General features: G+C 43.1%; 1 protein-coding gene across 1 annotated transcript in view; it reads right to left on the bottom strand.

Moving 5' to 3' along the window:
* Positions 1–12,364: 12,364 nt before the first annotated feature.
* The window catches only part of EPM2A (EPM2A glucan phosphatase, laforin), a gene marked incomplete at both ends in the record, with an annotated part of 73,073 nt that continues 61,988 nt past the window's right edge, over positions 12,365–23,449 (bottom strand). The window contains 2 exons of the mRNA XM_084229066.1: positions 12,365–12,642; positions 19,911–20,152. Coding sequence (XP_084085192.1) covers positions 12,365–12,642; positions 19,911–20,152 — 520 coding nt within the window. The remainder of the gene's footprint in view (positions 12,643–19,910; positions 20,153–23,449) is intronic.

The following is a 23,449-nucleotide window of genomic DNA, read 5'->3' as shown; positions in this document are numbered from 1 at the left end:
TTCTGTCTGGAACTCTGCAATACCCAACTAAGAACTTCATCTGTGGTTGTGCTATGCTAACATCACAAGGTCATATGTAATTGGAAAGGTTACTGAGATAGTTGTGGAAGTGAGGGGAAGTCTGTATTTTACAGGGGAAAGTGTAGGTTTCCTCAGGTTAAGCTAAAAGTCTTCATAGAAGACCAGTAACCGTGACATTTTGATGCCAAGAAACACAAAATTTGGTGGATTTGTTTGTAAGTGAAGAACCTGACTTAGGCTTCTAAATCAGTTCCGTAAAGACCTGGCAGTAGGACTGGAATGACAATATCACGAGAGTTTGGGACAGGATAGTCTAACAATTAAAGACCATGTAATTTAAGGTTTCTGTTCAAAGGAAGAGAAACCAACGGACTGAAGTTCCGACCGCCCCTGGCAGTTTGTGGATCTTAGAGGTTTGGAGAACATAATCAGTGACAAGAAAATGCAATTAAAACTTTGAGGGGAGATAAGCAAGAGTGTGTTAGGAAGAACCTTTAGGATTATGGGACTGATGAGAGAACAATGCTGACCACAGGATGACAATGTAACAGAGGGAGGCAGGGAGTGCAGGAGAATGAAACTGATCAAGATTCGGATTGAAAGGTACTTGGAGTAGGCAGGAGCTACTGAGAGTGAATAAAAAGGAACAAATATGAAAGGAAGGAATGAAATAAAATGAAGCTCAGGTTGGCAATTAATGCATAAACAGAATAAAGAATGAAGGTGAGGCTAAAATGACACAGGTCTGTGGCTTGAATTGTTGGACAGATGATGGCCAGCTGCTCCCATGGACAGTGAGGCAGAGCAGAGGCTGAGAGGGGTGATACTGCTCTGTCCATGCACATTCAGTGACACGGCAACTCCATCCAACCTGTTCTATAAGGAAAATGACATTTAAATTTTAAAGCTCTTGCTGTCCTCTGAGGTCCACACAACCATCTTTTGCTGTTTCTTTCCTCTCCTATCCTGAAACCTGTGTCACTACCAGTGGTTGGGCATATAGTCTGCTATTTCCGAGAATAGGGCAAAGATATCAATCAACAGTCAAGAACTCGGGGCCTACCTGGTGGCACAAGGGGTTAGCACAGAGCTTTGAAGCTACCTGCAACCTCTGCAGCATGTGTTTGATCCCGGGCCAGCCAGGGAGCTGACCCACATGGCACAACAGGCTTCTGACTGACCCCCTACTCCCCTCATCAGTGTATCTAAGTCAATCTGCCTGTTCTGTTCCCCACTCTGTCTCTGGTGAATCCTCTCATCCCCCACACCTCTGGCCTACACCCCAGTTCTTGTATGCATAAATAAATAAATCTTTAAATAAGAATTGTTTTATGTACACACCGCCGAAGCATGCAGCCATACATACACACATACACACACACACACACACACACATGCCATCCTAAGCTAGAAAACAGTGTCAGAATTAAACAGTACCAGAATTAAGGCAGAAACATCCTCTTTTCATGTTATTTCCTTTTGTAAAATGACTTTGCTTGCTGCATTTTCTCATATGAAAAATCTCCTTGCTAATCCTTACATTTGCTTTACACATATAACCTTATGAACAGTTCAAGGCCTTGATAAACGAGAGGAAATATTCATCTTTCCTCCTTAGTTGGTAGTTTCTTTTCTCTAGTGGCACTAAAAAAGAAAACAGCATAATCAACACATTTTGAAACATCAGACAGCACAAAAGAAGTACTGCTATGAGGGCCCATTTAAGTTTGATGTATTTTCAAGGACTCATACACAACACTAAAGAAACAGATATGAGCATGCAGTGGAGAAAATTGCAAAAAAAAAAAAAAAAATCTCAGAATGAACCCTGGACATCAAGCTCGCTCCCATCACAAGGAAGAACCTGGTCTTCTTCATCTGATTAATACAAATATTTAATGACTTTAACTGAACAGGGAGCAAAGTGTGTCAAAGGGAAGAAAGAGCAGATGAAATAGGGAGAAAACTACTCAGGAGATTGTTTATTTGAGAAAAGTGATCATATTTGCAAGTACCTTCTCTTTAATGTACTTGGGTAGACATAGCCTCAGCAAACAGCTCTCGTTCTCTGAAAGAAAGTTCTTCCAGTAGGAGGGAGGGAGAGATGATATTTAGCCAGAAGACTATGTAATTAGTAAAATCCTGGCATGCCTCGTACTTGCTTTGTTTGAGTGGTGCCCCGATTATTTGACTTGATATTACTTTTTATATTAATATTTTATATTAATTTGATCTGACTCTATGCTTGGTTCAAAGGTAAAATAAAAATTAATAGGGAAGCAAGACTTGACTGACTGGTCAATATGCTTAATCCAACACAGAGCACAATGTTACCACTTCTGATTCCAGGAGTGAACAAATTTAAATTTGTTTAACTGACACCATCTGACATTGGATTTTTGTCAGAGAGATTTTAAAGTGAAATCTTTATGAAGAATTCTGCATAGAAATCTTACATGGAGGGCCTCCCCTGGTGGCGCAGGCGGTTGAGCACAGCGCTGTGAAGCTGTCCACAGCCTCTGCAGTGCAGGTTTAATCCCGGCCGGCCAGGGAGATCCCCACATGGCACGGCAGAACTTTCCTGTCGCACCCGCTGCTCCCCTCAGCAGTGTATTTCAGTCATTCTGCCTGTTCTGTTCCCTGCTCTGTCTCTGGTGAATCTTCTCATCCTCCTGCACATCTGGCCTGTACCCCGGTTCTTGTATGCATGAATAAATCAATCTTAAAAAAAAAAAAAGAAATCTTACATGGAAAGTACATGGGGAAGATGATAATTTAAACACAATTAAGACAATTACATAAACACCAAGAGATTTCAGGGACTGAGTCTTATAACAAAGATGGCCTCTTCTTTCCTACAGGCTATGCTTCTATTTCTTTACAATTCTTCTCAATGAAGAAGCTATTCTCAGCTCATTCCATTTGAATCCCTTGCCCTACACACATCACATTGGCCCCTGCATAGACACAGAGCTTTGTACTTACTTATTTAGACAGTACATTTCCTTTACCCATTCTCCAACATCACAGGAAGAGACAAGTGAGCATTGAGTTTTCTGGAAGGACTTTTGTTCTCTCATGTTCTTTTGTTACCTTGATCAATGCTAATTTGCTGCTTTCAATGTTCAAGGGAGAAAGGGGACATTGGAAGTTGTCCTAAATCAATAATTAAAAGTATAGATTGATAACTTTGGAGGGGACCTCAGAAGTCACATGGTCAGGTCTGCCCTCCAGTAATCAATTCTGTAAAACACTTTTGGAGGTAAGTTTTTCAACTTGCGGATTAAAATCTTTTAGTGGCAGGAGACTCACTATCTCACACAGTCATCTGTTTCACCATTTTCCAACTCAACTTAGGAAGTTCTTTCTTAAAAACAGCCAAAAGCTACTACTGTGTAATTCCAAGTGATGAATCTTACTTGTGCCCTCTGGAACAGCAAAAGGAAGGTAATTGCCTTAGTTTTATATCAATCCTTCAAATATTTAAAAAATGTCATTTCTTTCCCTAGTCTTCTTTCCTCCAAGCATATCTTCCTCAGCTCCTTTCTATAGATTTCAATAATTACATCCACTTAGCAAAGACACTCTGAGTGTGAGTGAAAGTCCCTTATGATACCTGGAATATATTAAGTATTTGCATGACTGTTCAAACAATGAAATTATTAGTACCAAAAGATCTCTGGATTTTGTTTTCTCCATGTATGCTTCTGAAGAAGTCATAAATTCTCTTTAGAACACTTTTTTCATCTCAGTATTTCAAACTTCAAATTTGATCAGAAGTGAGTATAATTTTTCAACTGAAATTGCACTGACTCAGGGCCTCCCTGGAAGTCTAGGGGTTAAGTCTCAGCACTATCATCACTGCAGTCTGAGTTCAATCCCTGGCCAGGGAGCTACCCACATGTGGCACAGCAGACCTCTCTGGTCTCACCCACTGCTCCCCTTAGCAGTGTATTTAAGTAGATCTGCCTGTTCTGCTCTACACTTTGTCTCTGGTGAATCCTTTCACCCCCCACACCTCTGGCCTACACCCCAGTTCTTCTATGCAAAAATCAAAGAAGAAGAAGAAGAAGAAACATTCATTCAAAAAAAGAAAGAAATTGCACTGACTCTTTGTGGCCAAGAACGGAGCACTCCTAATTTGATTGCATAGTTTATGGGACAAAGTAGCCCATTATTCTGTTAGCCTTTTTAGCAGCAAAGAAAATTGCTGAATGATTTAAATATCATAAATAATTTTCACTTGAACTACTACTAAAGCAAGTTCCTCCTGTTTTTATTTTACAAAATACCTTCTTTGATAGCATTTATATTATGCTATGGGTAGGCTGTAGGAAGTCTGAATCCTGGCTAAAATACGGATTTTATTACAAATGATAATCAAAAATTGAGTGCCATAGACCAAGGTTATTCTCTCAGATCCAAAAATGACAGACCACCAAGGCATAAAATATACTCTGCTGTAACAAAAATATTTTTGTGAAAGTAATTCCTGGAGGAAGAATATTAGTGAAAGTTTCAAATTAAACTAGGACATTTGCTATAGACTTTTCAAAGTCACCTTGCAAAAGAAATTGGTTTTGCATCCGTTTTTGTTCCTTAGGCATATTCAGAACTAAATGCTAAAAACAAATTTTCTTTACACAACTCCAATCACTGCTTGTCAGTGATCATATATAAGGCTCCTCTATCTCATTGGCTTATATATGTGATGATCCAATACCTTCCAAAGAGTGCCAGCTCTACTTTCTAATCATAAGCTTAAATATTAACAAACCTCCAGAATCTTCTGTGTGTACAGAAATATAAATCTTTTTAAGTAAGGAGTTAACACATTTTGATGACTCTTGGAGAAAACAATATACTATAAACCAAAAAAGAAATTAATACTTGGTATTAATTTCAAAAGGAACACTGCCACTACAACAATAATGGCTATCAAGTTTGCAATTTTCTCTGGAAAAAATTTCAGACATCTGAAACATAACAGGTCCCTAGCTTTGCCCAATCTTTAAGTTGTGAGGCCTGCAGCTGTCTTTTACTCAACAGGACACGTGAGGGAAAGAACAGGTGGCCACATCAGCTTATTTACTCCACTGATTTTAAGAGAAACTATGGAAAGTAAGCAAATTATTAGATTAGAGAAAAACAAAAACATGCTTTTCCACCTGCAAAGTTTTAGAAGTACAAGAAACTTGTGTTGATGACTTGCATTCTAGGTCTTTCTTGTTGAATCATGAGAATACATCTATCAATCGATTCAATACACAGGTCTGGTGACAGCAGATTTGAGACCATTCTCTGACATTTGTGTCTATGAGATGAAGGATATAGGACAACTATCTTTAGAGCATCTTCATTTCCAAAGGATAAAATTTTACCCTGATACAATATAACATTTCACAAAAGTACACCTCTTTTTGACATTGATATCAATAGCATTCATAATTCAGCCTCTGTAACAAGCAAGTGCTTCAACATGGCACCTGTTCTGTTTGTTCCAAAAGAAATGAAATGTGACATTTTATAACAGATCAAACAATACAGAAAAGTGGGGAAAAATTTAAAACTTACATAAGAAAGATGATGCACTGGGGTAAAAAAAAATGAGCAGAAATACAAGGCAAAACAAGAAATACAAGGCAGAAGAAGAACAGTTCAAGAAACTTTATTACCTTATCATAACTGTAACTAAGTAGAGGAAAACAATCAATTATGGAGACTTCACAGTTGCACACAGTATGTTCTTATTGCTTAGGAAAATAACAACTGTGCTTTTCTTTCCAATCTCTGTTGTCATCCATGTAACCCTCCCCTACGAGCACAGTCATCACAGTGAGTTACATAAATGTAACTCCTTGGACAGAAGGAAATTTCTTCCATGACATCTCACTGTGATCTGTGATCGCACTAACTGCAATACAACACAACTGACAATAATTTTAATACACATAGCAATGGATTTCACAGACTGTTCTTTCCCGAAGGCCATCAGTATTAGCCAATGATAGCAGACCAAAGTACAAGAAGGTGCCCCGATCAAGACACCTCCCTCCCCTGGAGGTAAAGACTCTAGAAAGCAGTAGCTGCTTCACTGATTTCTTAGTTTCTCCTCCCCTGCTAGCAAATATTCCTGGGGGAAAAAAAGTGCCGAAAGTTGTTATACTAATTCGTTTTTGCAGTGACGTGAAATCAACAAAAATGCGTTGAGGTTTTTATTTACACACCTCCACCGAGACCTTGACAGTGGGGTGACAAGCCCAGGCCAGCAGCTGCAACGCTGGAGGTGCCCAGAGGTGACCTCAAGGAAAACTGGCAGTGTACAATTCAACAGAAGCTCACCCCTCACCCCCTCTTCCTTCCGCTCTCCCTGACTCTGAGCTTGAGGTGGTTTATTGAGACAGGCATCCAGCCATCTCCTCAGAGTACTGAAACCTTTGTTTTGCTCACTCCAACCCTTGCCACCGAGTCACACAAGTGGCATGTAGCCAGACCAGAATTCAGTATCAAAAGGGGGACTGAATAAATGCAATGTTCAGCAAGAGGACAGGATGGGTTGAATGTGCATGCAAGCATTTTATAGGATTGTCACTTTATGATGTTGCATCTGATGTTTGCTATATTTTAATATCATTAATTCCTAGTAGGACACACAGAACTAGTTATTAAAGTGCTTTTAAAAAGGGAATAAAAGGAAGCCTTTGAGAGTAATTGATTGAATAAGTTACCCCAATCATTAACTTAGAGGAAAAAAAGTTACTCATGAAGTGCTTTCTTTACATACCTCTTTAGATTTAAATATATCTTAGATCTGAGTGCAAGATCAAGGAAGTACTTAAATAATATTTGAGCAGTGCTAAGCACTATTTACTGTGCCCACCTAAGGGTGTTAAATGCACTAGGTTACAGACTTCAAGAGCAGCAGAATGAAAGAATTGTGTGGATATGCTAAAACAAAGAAATCTGAAGCTCAAAACACCCAATTAGGAGATGCAATACTACAAGGAGGTGGGCAAAAATGGGCTATTGGAACCTTGACAGTGGCTGGACTTAATAGTCTCAGTTATGATAGAAGCTGGGCGAGACAAGAAAAAAAAAATGGGATGGGGTGGTCATTATAAGTCTAAGAATAAGGTGCACAGATTTACCAATATCTTCTTTACCTTTCCTAGCAAGCTTAAAGAGAAAATATAGGCACTCATGGGAAAAGAGAAAGTATCTCAAAACAACTCATAATTATAACTGCAATCATCTGAACATGGACAGGGAAAACGACCACTGCACAACAAGTCAGTGTTAAAGCACTTTCTTTGTAAGAGGGAAGAAATAATAAAAGGCAAAAGTGAAAACAAGAAAGGAGAAAATAAGGTATGAAAAAGCAGAAACACCCTGAAATAAAGAACAAAGAATAGCATGTCCAAATATATCAGTAAACACAATAAACAGAAATGGCTTATCCCACTGAGATGATGGGTAGGCATAAATTTTGTCTGAACACCATTCTATAAGAAATGGTAGATGGGGGCCTCCCTGGTGATGCAAGGGGTTAAGTCTCAGCACCATGAAGCAATCTGCAGCCTCTACAGCACGAGTTTGATCCCCTGCCAGGGAGATACCCACATGGCACGGCAGACCTCTCCTGTCTCGCCCACTGCTCCCCTCAGCAGTGTATTTCAGTGGATCTGCCTGTTCTGCTCCCCAGTCTGTCTCTGGTGAATCCTTTCACACACACACCCCCACATCTCTGGCCAACACTCCAGCTCTTTTATGCAGAAATAAATATTTTTTTTACAAAAAAGAAATGGTAGATACCTTGTTTTATCACAGTGGGTACAAAATCTTCACGGAAATTGTCTAGACCATGAATTTATCTTTGGATTTGTCATTTAGATGTAAGAAGGCAATGGTAAGGGTCTCTATGGCATAAAATATATATTTCATTTTTTAAACAATCATATGCAGCAAACTAAATTTCCTTCAATGAATTCTGAGTTTACTCTCACTAGAAAGTGACGCAAGTGTTGATAAGTATGTCAGTGACAATTATCTCTTAGGTTCTCCATCCAGCTCTCTAGTCTTTCACTGTCCTGTTCTGATTTTCTCCTTTGTAATCCATGCCATTCTGATGCTATCCTCATCATTTTATACCAATTGCTTATAGTTTAAGTACTAAATGGCAGAAATCTTATTCCCTGAATGCAAGCAGGATTGCCTCCAGTGATATTGATGTAGTGGCTGGTGTAATTAGAGAGGTAGAATTCATCCTGTCTCTTACTTGAAATGTCCCACATTTTCCATTTCCAACTACTCTTTCAGCTGTCTTTCCACTGTGCTATACGATTTCCATCCTTTGGGCTGACTGATAACTTCCACAACGTATTTAAGCATAAAGCTTTCCACATTCTATGGTTTCTTAAGTAGACTCTCTATTTTATCCTCTAGCTAGTAGATCCAGAGTTTAGTACTTTCTTACCATCATGGCTACTAAACACATATTTTAGGTCAACATTAAATTAATGCAAAGGAACCAAAGATAAACAAAAAAAGATTAAATGGACATGTTTGGATGATGATTAAAAAAAAAAGAGCTTTGCAGTGGAACACTGATAAAATGAAACACAGAAATACCTTTTTACCAAGCTTTGAATGATCTTATATAAAAAAACATAGCTACTCATTCCACCAAAGAATGTTTAAAATGCATTTTGTGGGCCTCCCTGGTGGCTCAAGGGGTTAAGCACTGCTCTATGAAGCAATCCGCAGCCTCTGCAGCACAAGTTCCATCCCCAGCCAGCCAGGGATCATCCCACATGGTGAAACGGACCTCTCCTGGCCCGCCCCTCAGCAGTGTATATCAGTCATTCTGCCTGTTCTGTTCCCCACTCTGTCTCTGGTGAATCCTCTCACCCCCCGCATCTCTGGCGTGTGCCCCAGCTCTTGTATCCATAAATAAATAAATATTTTGAAAAATTAAATGTGTTTTGTATTTGATTTTTGAATTTAAATTTTATTACACAAGAATTTAATCCATTTTTAAGTATGCACTGATCGTCATACGAATCATCGTTCAAGTATCCTTCATTTAAACTCCTGCTTGAGAATTTTAATTTTAAAATGTGAAAACCCAATGCATAAATTCAGGAGCCAGTGATTGTTTTTGTCTCTATGAAGTTTACAATGTAGTGAGAAGACACAGACAATGAAACAAACAAGCAAATTTTGTAACACCTTGGCCAGGCATGGTTCCATGGAAAAAAATAAAGCAGAGAATGAGAAAAGGGTGGGCTGAGGGGGGCACAGCGATTTTTAACAGAAAGAAATCATGGAAAGGGTCTGGGAATGAGCTATGTGCACGCTTGGGAAACAAGATCCAGGCAGAGACAGCAGCAAGCAAAAGTGCCCTGAATTAGGGCCTATGTGGAAACTCAGAGAACTAGAAGGTCAGTGTGGCTGCGCAGTGGGCCAGGGTCAGCAGGACCTGAAGCGCGTCCACCCCGAGAGGCCTGGCAAGTCCTGGTGGTTTTGAGCACAGGAGTGGCATGAGCTGATGTGCACCGGCCACAGTGGGAGAGGTTTGATATTGACGGGAGCTGCAGAGGGGCAAGAAGAGAGTCAAGGAGACCAGGAAAATGGCTATTTCTGAAGTCCTTTCTAGTGGTCACCTCGATTCTGACCATGGATGCTCAGTGGAGGAAAACATAGTTTATAGATATTTTGATGGGAGAAATGACAGCTTTCCTGATGGATCAAAAGTGATGTTTGAAAGAAAGAAAGGAGCTCAAAATGACAGGTTTAGAAACTTAGCAACTGAAGTATATTTCCATTAGCAAAATTGGGAGTTTTTGGAAGAAGGCTTTAGGGAAGGAAAAAAAAATGAAGTTCTTGCACGGTTGTTCTTCCTTTTACTAATACTGCCATTATTGTTGTTATCATGAGAGAGAAGCTTGTCAACCTTTCCTTTTTAGTCTTCATCCCATCTTTATTATATGGTTTTCTTTTTTTCTATATTAAGCCACTGCACATCCCTCCATCCCTATTTGATCAGCCTGTTCTCTGAAAAACCTGTGACTGGAAACTTTGTTAATGGCAGTGACAAGCAGCTAATGACCCGATATCTGTTCTGATTTTCTTTGACACACTCTGGAGGTTTCGCCCTTACTTCTTTGTGGTGTCCTCACACTTGACATCCTTTTGTCCTGTAACTGACAATTTTGATCAGCTAATGAGGAAGCAAGAGTGACAAGGAAAAAACAATTTAGCTTAGCTGGCTGCCCCCTTTACAAATAAGGGAACAGAGTTTGTTCTTCTGGATTTCAGACAAGATGAATATCATTTAAAATAATTCTGTACACAGAGGTCAATTCTAATGCTTTTATTTAGCAAAAATTTCAGGTGATTCTGAAATACATTGGACAGTCCACTTATTGAGGAAAGAAAGGGTATTCCAAACATTCCTTAATAGCTTTAACTGATTTACTGATTTGCCTAACAGCAAAAAGAAAGTTCATCCCAAAATGTCTTTGTAGAAATTACATAGTTGGCTTTCTTAGACCTTGAGGAAATTCACACACAGAGAAATATTCCATTCTTAAGATTAAATTTCACACAACACATTGTTACTATAAATCTGCTACTTGAATACAATAGTTTTCTCCAGTTATTTTTAGCAAGGGAGCTAGACTTCACATTATTCAAACCTAGCTTATAAATCTAAATTTGTAAAATTGTAGGGAAATATGTGTTCTAGCCGGCCTTCTCTGTCCAGAACCAAGGCATGTCCCCAGAGTCCCACAGTTGTAAGACACTCTCCTCTGAATGCCTCTAGAACTCAGCTTGTGGTCTCCTATCCCCCACAATTTCTAAATCAGAGCCTCTCATTTCTATCCATAAATATTTATGGAAGGAAAGAAGGAACAAAAAATAAATAAGCATTGTATTTTAACAGGAAATGTACCGATTTGGAGTCAAACAACGTTAGCTTTGTAACTCATTTCATCTATTTATTTGCCATCTGGTCTGGGCAGATGATTTAATCTCTGTGAGTCTTAGTTTCTTCATTTATACAATGGAGAAAATAAAACCTTCCTCACAATATCCTGTGAGGTTTAAACTGGGTAAGACTGTAAAGCACCCAGCGCCTAAGTGCCCAAAACAGGCGATCCCCTCTCTTCCCTAGTTCAGCACATCATCCACAGTTCAGCCCTGCCCTCCTGACTGCGCTCAGGGCTATTTCTAGGCTATGAGCTTTTGGAAGGCAAACTCTCATTCACCTCTATTTTTGCAGAAGCTGGGGGGGTGAAGTGCACATCCAGAGTTAGAGTAGCTGTGCGGTGTATCAGGGCTGAAGAGGATCATCCCTGGGTTGTGCAGCAATTGTGTGTGGGGTCCCCTCTTCTGATAATATGGGCAGCCATGAGCTATGACTTAGCTGGCCAGGAGACTACCCACCACCTTCAAATTAGGTGGGACACAATCTACTTTTTAAAAATCTTTGACACCTGACAGGAACACTTCATTTCTCACCGTAGGAACCTCTGCAGGAGTATCAACTTTGAGAAGAGAGAAGTTGAATTCACCATGATTGGCTGGAAAAACAAATTGAGTCGAAAAAGCACTGAGTCAAGGAGTCTTGTGTTAGGGACTGCGCCCGACTAGCCCTGGCCTGAAACAGCATCTTTGCCCATCCCGCCTCAGCTGCCAACAACTAGAGAGAAAACCCTCCTCTGAGCCGCTCGGGGCTGTGGTCAGGCAGAGGCCGCCTGGGAAAGCATGATCACAACTGCAAATCGCGGTGCTGAGCAAAGTCTAGAAAAAGCATCGTTTTCTGATTATATCGAGCTCTTAGCTGCATCAGGGTTCAGGCTTCTGCCCTCATTTCCTTCTTTAGCAAGTGACAGTTCTCATTTTCCAACTTCCTTTCAGTTTAGCAGAAAAGCTGTGTGCATGTCTGCAAGTGCGAGCGCACGCGTGATGAAATCCACACAAACCCCCTCCTCTCTTCTGCCCCATCACACCACCAGACAGTGCAACCGGGCACCTGGAAGCCCGCGCAGGCCGCGGCTGCAGAGCAAGGGCCGGGCACCTGCAGGCAGCAGGAGCCCAGCATTAGCCTTCTGTCTGGTGCCAGACCCCAGGCCTGCTCCAGGCTCCAGCTTTTTCTCCCATGTCAATCTCCACTGCCTTTGCACAACATTTCAAAGGCGCAGCTCAACCAAAGCCTAACAGCAGCCAGCTCCATGCCAGAGGGGTCTGGGGGAGACCAGTCTTTTCAGCTCCTGCAGAATCTCAGTGGCGGGTCGCTGGCCTCGCATCACCCCGGCTCCCTCCGGAGGCAGATGGCCCCCTACACGCCGCCCAGGGAAGAGCGGACCTTCCCAAATTTCTGGAAGAAGTCTTCCTCCGCCCGGGTCAAGGCGTCCTCGTCGATGTAGGCGGCCGGCCTCCGGGCCATGAGGAAGTACTGCACCTTGCGGAGCGGCCAGCCCCGCACGTAGCGCAGCCAGCCGCACACTGCGGCCGAGGAGCGGCCCACGCCCGCGTTGCAGTGCACGTAGACCGAGTGTCCGCGCTCCAGCAGCGCGTGCAGCAGGCACACGGCCTGTGGCAGCATCTGCACGCGGCCTGCGGGGAAGCAAGCACACGTGTGAGTCACCTGCACACGCGTGAGTCGCCCGCCCGCAGCTGCGCTGGGCCCCAGCCGGAGAGCAGGTCCCTCCGGGGAGCCTGGCATTGGCTCTGTGCCTCGGATTTGAAGGACAGCGTGAGACGCTTTCAAAACCCGCTAGCCACATCTTCTTGATCCAGTCATCTGTTTTTGGGCATTTGGGTTGTTTCCAAAGCTTAGCTATTGTAAATAGTGCTGCTATAAACATAGGGGTGCAGGTGCTCTTTGGAATTGATGTTTATATACCATGGAATATTACTCAGCATTCAAAAAAGATAAACACATGCAATTTGCAGCAACATGGATGGCGCTGGAAGGGATCATGCTCAGCGAAATAAGCCAGAAAGAAAAAGAAAATTACCAGATGGTCTCACTCATAGCAGGAATCTAGAAAACTTAAATAAGGGACCAGGAAAATGAACAACTATAAGAAAGTGAAAATCAAAATCAACAAAAATCTATGAACCAGAGACACTCTATGGGGAATAGGGGGCAGGGAGGGGAGGGATTGGGGTCAAAATAAGAGGGTTGCAATTGTATGGGGAATATAAAAATAAAATTTATTATAAAAAAATAAAATAAATAAAAGTATACAAAGAAAAAAAAAAAACAAACCCGCTAGCCATAAAGTAGATAGAGCATGGCCCCAGGGGTCAGTTCCCAGTCCGCCCTGCATCCTGCTGTGCCTTTGAGTAGCTTCTGCATGCGGTTGCCCTCACAGAAAAGTCTGGCCTGGCCTGGTCCTCAAAAGACTGAGGTGATGGTGCAGGGGTGCACTGGTTGAAGTAAATTCTCTGGGGACTGCAACTGAGGGGGTGGGGGGAAGCAAACATTGTTAAAAATGAACAATGATGAAAAAAATATTTAAAAAAAAGACAGGGTTTTTGCATCTGAGGGATGGTTAGAGGATTTCAAAGAGAACTGACAGGTTTTGTCACCTGGATCCAAAAGCATCTTGCGGGTGAATGTGAAACAGAATGGCTGGAAAGCAGTCCTCTCACTTCATTCAACATGCGTCCCATATAACGAACCTAGTGGCTGAGACACATGGGGTAACCGAGGGCTTATTTATTCCCTCACGATGCACTGAGCATTGAAGAGGGTTCAGAGCTGTTACTGTCCACATAGTTACTATCACTTCATGATTGGTCATGATCATTAGACCCACAAATCTCATCACACGGAGGGTGAAGGGACATGAGGCCTGTCAGATTCAGCCTCCCTCGTCCTCCCTCAAACCAAACTCCAGGACCCCCGGAGATCTGCTCAAAGTTCTCAGGGCAAAGCTATTACCTGGAGTTGGGGTGGGGTTGAGGGTCAGCATAAACTGCTTCAGTAAGGGCAGAAGGAGGGGAACTACAGAGACTACTGGATTAGAACCACTGCCTGTGACTTGACAGTCTCTAGCTCCTCTCTGCTCTCAACCACACAGGGACACAAGGACCCTGACAGGATCCTCCAGGGGCCACACGGACCAGCCCTATCCAGCCTTCACACCGTCACCACGGTAAATATCTTCACCGAAGCCTGGAACTTTCCCTTGAGAGCCACTCAAGTAAGTTTCTGCTTCTCTTCTCTAAAATGCAAGGGCTGAAGGAGCCAGCACAACCCAGGCACTCAGGTGGGTTAGGACACCTTAGGACACGTGGTACCAACAACCCCACTGGGGTCTGAAGACCCTCTAGTTACCTCTACATCCAGAGGGGTTCCACCTTTGCTGTGGCTCACCCCACTCTGTGACAGGAGCAGAGAACTAAGTGGAATCTGCCAGGGTAATTTCTGCTTTTGCTGCTGGTGTTCTGTGAACCCCTCTAACTAACAGGTCCAAGGCTGCCGGCTCCACACAGCAGCTTAAAGGTGTCTAGCTGGAGCCTTGCAGCAGGCTCTCTGCAGATCCTCAGAGTCCATCTCTTCCTAGTGCCCCCTGTCATCGAGCCCTGCTCCCTGCCTGGTCCCCAGGGATTCTGATGTGAAGACACAGCAGCTCCTATGTGTTCCTTGATTTCTCAGAGTCTGAACTGAGCCCCAGACTTTAACTCTTTCTGTCTCCATGATGGGTCTCAGCGTGCACTGTGGTTGCAGCTGGGAGCACCTACCACAGTGTCACTCGCTCATGGACTCTCCCAGAGACAGTAAAATATCGCTGGAGCCACAAGGTGTGCAGACGTCACATGGACCAGAGGGTAGTGTCACTGCATCTCAAGGACAGAAGTGAGCCGTGGATCCACAATTTGAGTGGGGGGAGCAGTGAATGCAGGCCTCTAAGCTATGTTTGAGTGACCTGCCTGCTGGGAGTGAGGTCTGCCTGTGCAGGGCTTTTGTTCCACCAGGAGGCTGTGGACTTAAAAAAGTACCGGCTGGGATCGGAAGGCCCACGAATGGATCTGGGAAGCTTTAAGTTCTTCTTGCTCCTGCCCCAGTTCCCTGTTAGCAATGCAGCTCCAGCTATCATGTGCCTTGCCAGGAAACAAACATAAGTGTCTTTAGTGTGAGTTTTTTTCAAATGCCTGATACACAAACAGGCCACAGGGGCCATGCAGGAGTCGAGCCTCAGCCCTGGTGTGCTGCTGTCAGCATCAGTGTGGTGACCTGGCCAAGTCAGGGCTCACCTAGACCCACCAGGACTCCTTCTCCCAACATGCTCTAGCCAGAGGCGCCCTGAAGAAGGTCTGCACCAAGGCCCAAATGACACAACATCTCCTCTTTCCTTTGCATCTTGGAAAGCTTCTGCAATAGGTACACACAAGGAAGTTGCAAAGGGATATGTGCTAGTTTAAGGTTCCAGACACATACTCCTGGAAGAAAAATGGCAGCTTCCATGTAAAGCTCCAGGAGGCTTCCAGCTTAAACACAGGTTTCACCCGGGAGGAAAGGGCCTTTCCAGGAGGAAGGGTCATGTGTGGTCTCCTGGAACCACTCAGTCATCCTGTATGAACAGGAGAACAGAGACTTAAATAATATAAAGAATAAATAAGTAATATAACGGGGCACCAGGGAAGTGGCAATCAACCCCACCCCCATCAGCTACAGCCCTTCTTTCTTTCGACATCCAGAGACTGCAAATCACCTTACTTTCATGATATCATTTATTGACAGTCTTAACATGCCTAAGCACTTTGCATGCGATAGCTCATTTACAGCCATCTCTGAACAACTACGAGGTTGTTATTGTTATTACCCTTTATTTCTATCCGAGGGAGAGAGACACAGAGGTTTGCCCAAGGTTATTCCCTAATGGCCACTAAAGCCAGCTAGCTAACTCCAAAGCCTCTGGTCTTCACCACTATGCCAGTGTCCCTTCCTAACCTACCAGGTCATTGGCACCCTGGCTGTCAATCTGAAGTCTCAGTTTCTCTCTGCACCCCACTCACCTGGCATGATAGTCCCACCCAGGAAGAAAAAGAGGAGCTCCAGGATTAGGGCTCACAAAATAAAACTGATGTCAAAGCAGAATCCCTAAATTTTATGCTTTATATATTTAGTTTCCATATAGAATTTAATTTGATAAGGCATTTCCACTCTTAATAATATCTCAAGTAAGATAGAAAATGCAAATTTTTTAATGTGAAATATTCAAAATTTTAAATGTTTTAAATATTGGCAATTTGGTTGAAAATTTTAAACCCTGTGCAGGCTGAACAGTACACGCCACCTTCTGTGATGCTTACTTTAGAGTTAAAACAGTGCTTGTCAGTAGATGCTCAATACCATTTGTTAAATCCATAACTAAAAACCAAAAAAAAAAACAAACCCATAATATCAATTTGATCTAAGATACTACTAGACCCCTCTAATCTAACTTCTGGTCCACAACTTCTCAGGCTAATCCAACTCAGGGTAATTTAGTTTCCTAAAGGCATGCAATAAGCAAGCAGAGGTTGTGAAGAGGGAGACAAAGACACAGCAGTGGGGGCAGCAGCCTAAGATATTAAGGCCTGAAATAAGGGGTTGGGGGAAGACCCTAAGGGTAGCTAGAGTTTACTTGAGATTGGCCCTGAAGAAATCATTCCTGATACAACTTCTCTCCCTCTCAAACTCTCTCTCTCTCTTTCTCTCTCTCTTGCACACACAACACACACACACACCCCTTTCCTTTCTTACTCCAGGGACAAATTTGCAGTTGAATCTATTATGTGAGCAAAGAATTTTCCACTTTTACAAAATAATAAAGATAAGGTCCATGTTACCTGTACTATCCTTTGGTAGAAACTCAAGGATCTGGGACTAATAATACAGTCCCAACTCTGTGATTTTCCCAAGTGCTTTCACATCAATAATCCTATTCTAAAGTCATAATCCTATCACCCCTATTTTCCAAGTGCAGGAATGAGGCTGTCCCCCTCATAGTTACTGGGTGGTAACAACGTTGGGCCCAGATGTGTGGCTCCAAAGTCAATGACTTTGCTTCCTGGCTGAGCTGAATTCAGAGTGTTGAGTCAGAGGGAGAACTGAGGCCGTGGTGAGTAAGGGGTGGCTGAGGACTCAGGCAGGAGGACAGGACATTAGCTATGGAGGGCGCTGCACCCACACAGGTCAGGCACGGCCTTAGTACCCCCAACATGAGGGAAGATGGAATGTCACTGAGCAGATTTGCTCTTTCCAGGTGAGTGCTACATTTGGGAGCTTTTGGTTTCTCAGGTGAAAGACATAGACAGAATTTTTTAAAAAAGAAAAGAGCAAGATAAAAGCCTAGCCAACCCCACTGCCTGTGACAAAATGTACAACAGTGCGGATCGATAGCACCATTGATTGTAACGGGTCTGTGACAACCAGCGGTGACAGTCGGGCCTAACAAACTGTCTCCCTCCTCGACTCTGACAGTGTTCTGCGGCAGCTCCAAGCACTTCCAGATGGATTTTGCTCTGTGGTTCTAAAAATATTCATCTGAATTCATCTATATGCTCATGGTGCTAATATTGTGAGCCATGTAGATTGATTTATTGGTCAAATAGTCCCCTGTGGCTTTTAACCCTTTGATGACTCTTCTGGGTCATCCTGAAGCAAAGACACCCTGTGTTCAGTGTTAGAGTTCATCTTTTTTGAGGTGACGCTTTCGTTTTGCTGTCATTCCTGGTGCCTCCACATGGGAGATGTCCCACCCTTACCTTGGGGCCTGGTCACTCTGTGACCCCACAAAAGGCTTCAACACAACTGCAGTGGGTTTTCTGGGGATGGTACGTCCCCTCCAGCTTCTGCACATACCCAGACTATCAGGCAAACCCCTCCTCACAAGGCAGTCACTGCCAGCACCATAGTTAGCAGCTCACATCACTCCAGCAGGGTAACAATGCCAGACAACCTGAATCACAGAAGCAGAAATCGAAACACTCTGGAAGCCACAAGTTCGCTGTCCCAACAGACTTCTCTGTTTTGAAACCAGGGGAACAAACTGGACAGGGCAAACATGATCTAGATTCTTCTATGTAAATAAAATTTCCTTTTGTTTTCTTTGAAAAAAAGACAGAGCTCATGTCTAAATCAAGCATTTTGGGGTCAGTGTTACAAAGAGGAGTGACCAGCCATCCTCACTTTGGGAAAAAAAACAACTGTGCCTCATTCCCAGTGACAGGTAAGGTCCAGCCTGCAGGGAGGACCACCTGAGATTTTTGTGCATGGGTACCATCCTCTGCAAAATGGGGACAACCGTAACATCTGCCCTGAGTATTGTGGAAATTAAATGAGTGAGTGCATAATGAACTTTGGGGGTAAGAGGGTGATGATAAAAGCGTTTCCTGCCACCTCTCCCCCAGAATGGTAACCACCAGATTCCCGCAGCCTGTGCCATGGCTCTCTGCTGCCCTCTGCTGACAGCTGGTTGATACTACTGGTGTAGCTTGGTTCTCTTGGCTTCATTTATCTCCATTCCTTCCCTGAACCCTACTCTTGAACCAGCTGCAACACAGATCTTTCCTTTAAAATTCCTCTGAACTTTGACCTATGCTGTTTCCTCCACCTGGCATGCACTTCCTCCCCCCACATCGACCTGCTATGCTCACCCCATAGGCCATGACACTCCTGTAACCTCTCGTAACCTCTCCTGTAACCTCTCCTGTAACCTGTAGCACAGAAAGTACTCCTCCCACGCCAGGCCCTCCTCGAGCACATGACTCACTCCTCTCATCACAGGCTTCTCTGTTCTGCAATTAGTTTTGAACTTGTCTAACCGAATTAGATCAAAATGATGCCTTATTTGTCTCTGTTGCCCGGACAGCACCCACGTCACCCACCATACTCCCTCCTCACAATGACAAGCTCAGCCTGTACTGGGCATAAACAGGCCCCCTGTGGGCCTCCGACCCCTAGCTGCCTTACCTGTCTCATGAGCGCTCAGCGACTATTACAGTGACTATTACAGCCCACCTGGGCTCTCCGAATCTGTTCTGGGCTCCCCTCCAGTCCATTCTCCACAGTGCAGTCAAAGAGCACTTGGGAGGAAAATAGGTTATTTTGGCATCTCCCGAACGCTTGCCCTTCCACCTGCCTCTCCAGGCTTTAGGATGGTCTTATGTCCATAATGTGGCCCCGGCCTGTGACACCCTCTTCCCTCTTCCCTCACCCCCTGAGCAGGAACAGCTAGGCCGCCTTTCAATTCCAACAACACTCCCTGCTTTACACAAAAGGGAGTCTCCTCAAGCTGTTCCCCCTGCCCAGGAGCTGACCTCACCCCACCCCCACCCCCTCTTCACATCTTACCTCAAACATTACTTCCCAAGAAAATCTTCCCTGACCTTCCTTCCTAGGCTGAGTTTGCCTGCACGTGCTCTCAGCAATGTTATGCATCTTTCTAACCAAAACAAATCATGGCTTAAAATTTCTGTTTATAGCCATTTGATTACTATTTGTGTTTTCTGGAGGGCTATATGCTCCAAGAGGAACATACAGTTGTTCTGCTTTTTGGCATTGTTCTACTCCCAGCTTCCAGACCAATGCCACACACACAGTAGATACACAATAAATATATTCTTGAGTAAACAAATCAAAGTTGAACAGAATCTCAGTCGAGGTGTCAAAAATATATATTAGACATATTAAACCTAAAGCATTTTTTATTCCACTTCTATCATTTATATTTCAGTCTTTTGATTGTAGAAAGGAGGGAGGGGGATGGGAGATGGTAGGTAGACTAGATAGATAGATAGATAGATAGATAGAGCCAGGCAGGCAAACAGCAAGGACTTCGCTGGAACACACTCAGCAAGGAGCCAAACAGGTTCTTCTCACTCACCTTCAGTGCTCATGTCTGGTGTCGGCATCCAGATGTAGACCAAGCCTTCTTCCTTATAGAGCTTAATCATAGTGTCCGGAGTCATGGGTTCTGGGTAGCGGTTACAGCCAGAGGAATTCTGTACGATATCCCATTCGGTCTGGAAATTCATTACAGCTGTAATCCCCAATTCATGCTTCAATTTGATGGTTACATGTTCCACTTGGCGAGGGCAGCTGCCTAGCCAGATATTTGGTAGAATTCTAATAAGAACACATGGAGTCAACTATTATTGTTGTGATAATTTGAGGTCTGAAGAGATGCATAAAACATATAGTATTAAAATGCAATTAACCTTTAAATCTGGCACAGAAGAAGATATAGCCACAATATGAGAACCAGTATTATTATTGAAAGAAAATAATGTGGGTAATGTTTTGGGGAAAATAAATAATCCGGTTAACAAGAATGACAGGAAAGAAGTATAAGCAAACTAAGTCTCACAATATAACAGTTTTCTTTTTTCAATTAATGTATGGTTCAACATCATTCAACATTAAAGAAGTCATCAACATATATTTCAAATGATAACAAATTAAAGGCAAAATTCTCATGATGATATCAGTACATTCTGGAAAACATTTGCTAAAATCCCACAGTCATTCCTGTTAAAAATTCTATATAAAAATTTAAGTAGTATGAGACCTTTGTAACATGCTGAATACCAGCAACTGACATGCCACAAACTTCTTTCAAGTAAAATCAAAGTCAAGATTATTTCCATTAGTACTCAGCACAGCTCTACATGTTTCCTCTAATGATACAAGATAAGAAGAAATCTGGATGGAAAGTCCAAGAATTTATATTTCTAATGAGTTTCTAGGTAATATTGATCCTGCTGGTTTAGAAGCCAAATCCCTAAAGATTCAATTGCAAAAGCTATGCAAAGTATTCAAAGTATTAAGACTAAGCTATCTGGATGGGGGAAATATACAAACATCAAATACCTTTTCACCTTAGCCAGAGAAAAGCGAAGTGTACGTGGGCATGTATGGGGGTGGGGGAGGCAGAGGGGTAGATATCATTCAAAAATAACAAAACTATAAAGCATCTAAGAATACATCTAACCAGAAAGAACCCTGAAATTTTAATGGAAACATTATGAAAAAAACAACAACAACAAATAGACATACCACACTCTTTAAAAAAAAAAGATTATTTATGCATATAAGAGCTGGGGCACAGGCCAGAGGTGTGGGGGGTGAGAGGATTCACCAGAGACAGAGTGGGGAGCAGAACAGGCAGACTGACCAAAGTACACTGCTGAGGGGAGTAGCAGGTGAGTCAGGAGAGGTCTGCTGCGCCATGTGGGTTTCTCCCTGGCCGGCCAGGGATTGAACTCGTGCTGCAGAGGCTGTGGTTGCTTCATAGAGCAGTACTTAACCCCTTGCACCACCAGGGAGGCCCGCCACACTCTTTAATTGGAAACTTAAAAGCATAAAATGTAAATATTTCTAAATAAATATGTAAATTAATGCATTTCATAATAATCTATTGTATATGGTATATATTGTTTTGTTCAATAGTTATTTTCACATCTGTACATTATCTCAAGAACTAATGGGTATTATTATTCAAATTTTATTTGAATTGTGTTGTAACTGTGTAATCTCCATAAAATGGGGTGGTTCCAGGTTCTGGCCCTACCTACCTCCACCTAGGATGGAGCTGAGCCAGGAGGAGAAGCTGGAGGGACTGGGAAGCAGGGTTTCAGGAGAAGACTGGCGGGGACATGGGAAGCAGAGACACATGAAGAAGACCCACTTGCTTCTGCGCTTTGGACTTGCACCAGGGACTTGGGGGACATGGAAGGAGACACATGGAGTAGAGACAGGTAGAGACTCTCAGAAGAGACATAGGGGAGAAACCCATTACCTTGATTTTCACTTTGATTTTGCTCCTTTTACCCCAGACTTGCCTGGTCCCTTTCGCCCCTTTCCTATAGGTCCCCACCAGAAGGTGCCTCAAGACTTGGGAGAAGCTTTTGGGCCTCAGTGGCCCCACTTTGGGTCAACCCTTTTTGGCTGGGCATTTACTCAGGAGGGGATGGGAAACTTTGGGTGTTTCTTTAGGAAACTATTATTCTTTCTTCTCTTCTCTTGCTATGCACACTATCCTATTAATATTCTTTCACACTAAGAGTATGCTTTGTCTTTATGTGGTAGGTGGCAGAAACTTTTTACAGTGTGCAGATTTGGGGGTCCCTGGGTACCTCTCATCCTGCACACTAACAATGTCACATAGAACATTGCAGGTCCCATATAGGGCGTGTGGGCACGTTATCAGATAACAATGCAGACATCACGGATGATCACTGGTTCTCCACATCACCCCTGTCCAGCACAAAGAACTCAACTTCCTCTCACCTCAAAGTTAGTCACAGCCATTTTATTTGCTCTTGTCAAAAAGTAAGCTGATGGGCCTCCCCTGGCGGCGCAGTGGTTGAGCGCTGGGTTGCAAATGTGTCCGCAGCCTCTGCAGTGCCGGTTTGATCCCCAACTGCTCCCCGGCCGCCGGCGAGGGTCCCACATGGCGCGCAGACCTCTCCTGCTTCGCCCGCTGCTCCCCTCAGTAGTGTACTTCATCAGTCTGCCTGTTCTGTTCCCTGCTCTGGCTCTGGTGAATTCTCTCACCCTCCTGCGCTTCTGACTATACCCAGTGCTTGTATAAATAAATAAATCTTAAAAAAAAAAAAGTAAGCTGAATCAACTTGTGTTACTTCCAGAGGTATCAGAGACCTTACATATGCTTCTCCATGTTCTCTCTGTCTGGAAGCACATGTGGATGCCGAGCTGCTGGGAGTCTTGAGTTACCTGAAATGCTAAATCAACTCAGAAAGACAGCTTCCCTGGAAAGCTCATGGCTGTGGCAACCAATTTGGGCACTGTTGGTTACCACAGTGTAGCCTGACTAGTTCTGACTATATAACACCAAGGTAATTCATTGCTTGAACTCCCTAGTATGCAGGAGAGAAACTAAATAGAGGGCTACACTTTAATGTAGTTACTTTCATATGGAATAGAGAGCAGTCATACTCAACAGGGACAATTTTGTTTTCCAGGGAGATTTAGCAGTGACTATGGGGACTTTTTTAATTGACACATTGGATGAACCTACTGGCAAGAAGCAGACAGAGGAATGTGGCTACAGTGCACACATTACTCACGACAAAAAATTTTCTAATCCAAAGTGTCAATAGTACCAAAGATAAGAAGCCTTGGCTTAGGATAATTACAGTGGCACAGCATTCCTACTATTTATAGGGGGAAAGGGAGTGTGGAGCAGGAATTAGACCAACATATGTGACACAGAGTTTGTGGCTCATCATTATGCCATTTTGATGATTATATGATATTCCGTGCCATATTTCAAAATAATGTTATGTATGTGTATGAAGAGATCTAAAGAATGAAGCAAAGGCCCAAATATTAGCACTGCAGTATCATTAGTGTGTATAGTGGGAAGTTACTAGACACAAGCCAGAAAAGTCGAGTTCACAT

Source organism: Talpa europaea, assembly GCF_964194135.1.
Source record: "Talpa europaea genome assembly, chromosome: 2".
Lineage (NCBI taxonomy): Eukaryota > Metazoa > Chordata > Mammalia > Eulipotyphla > Talpidae > Talpa > Talpa europaea.
Note: the sequence above shows the minus strand (reverse complement) of the source record. Positions and strands in the feature narration are given on the sequence as shown.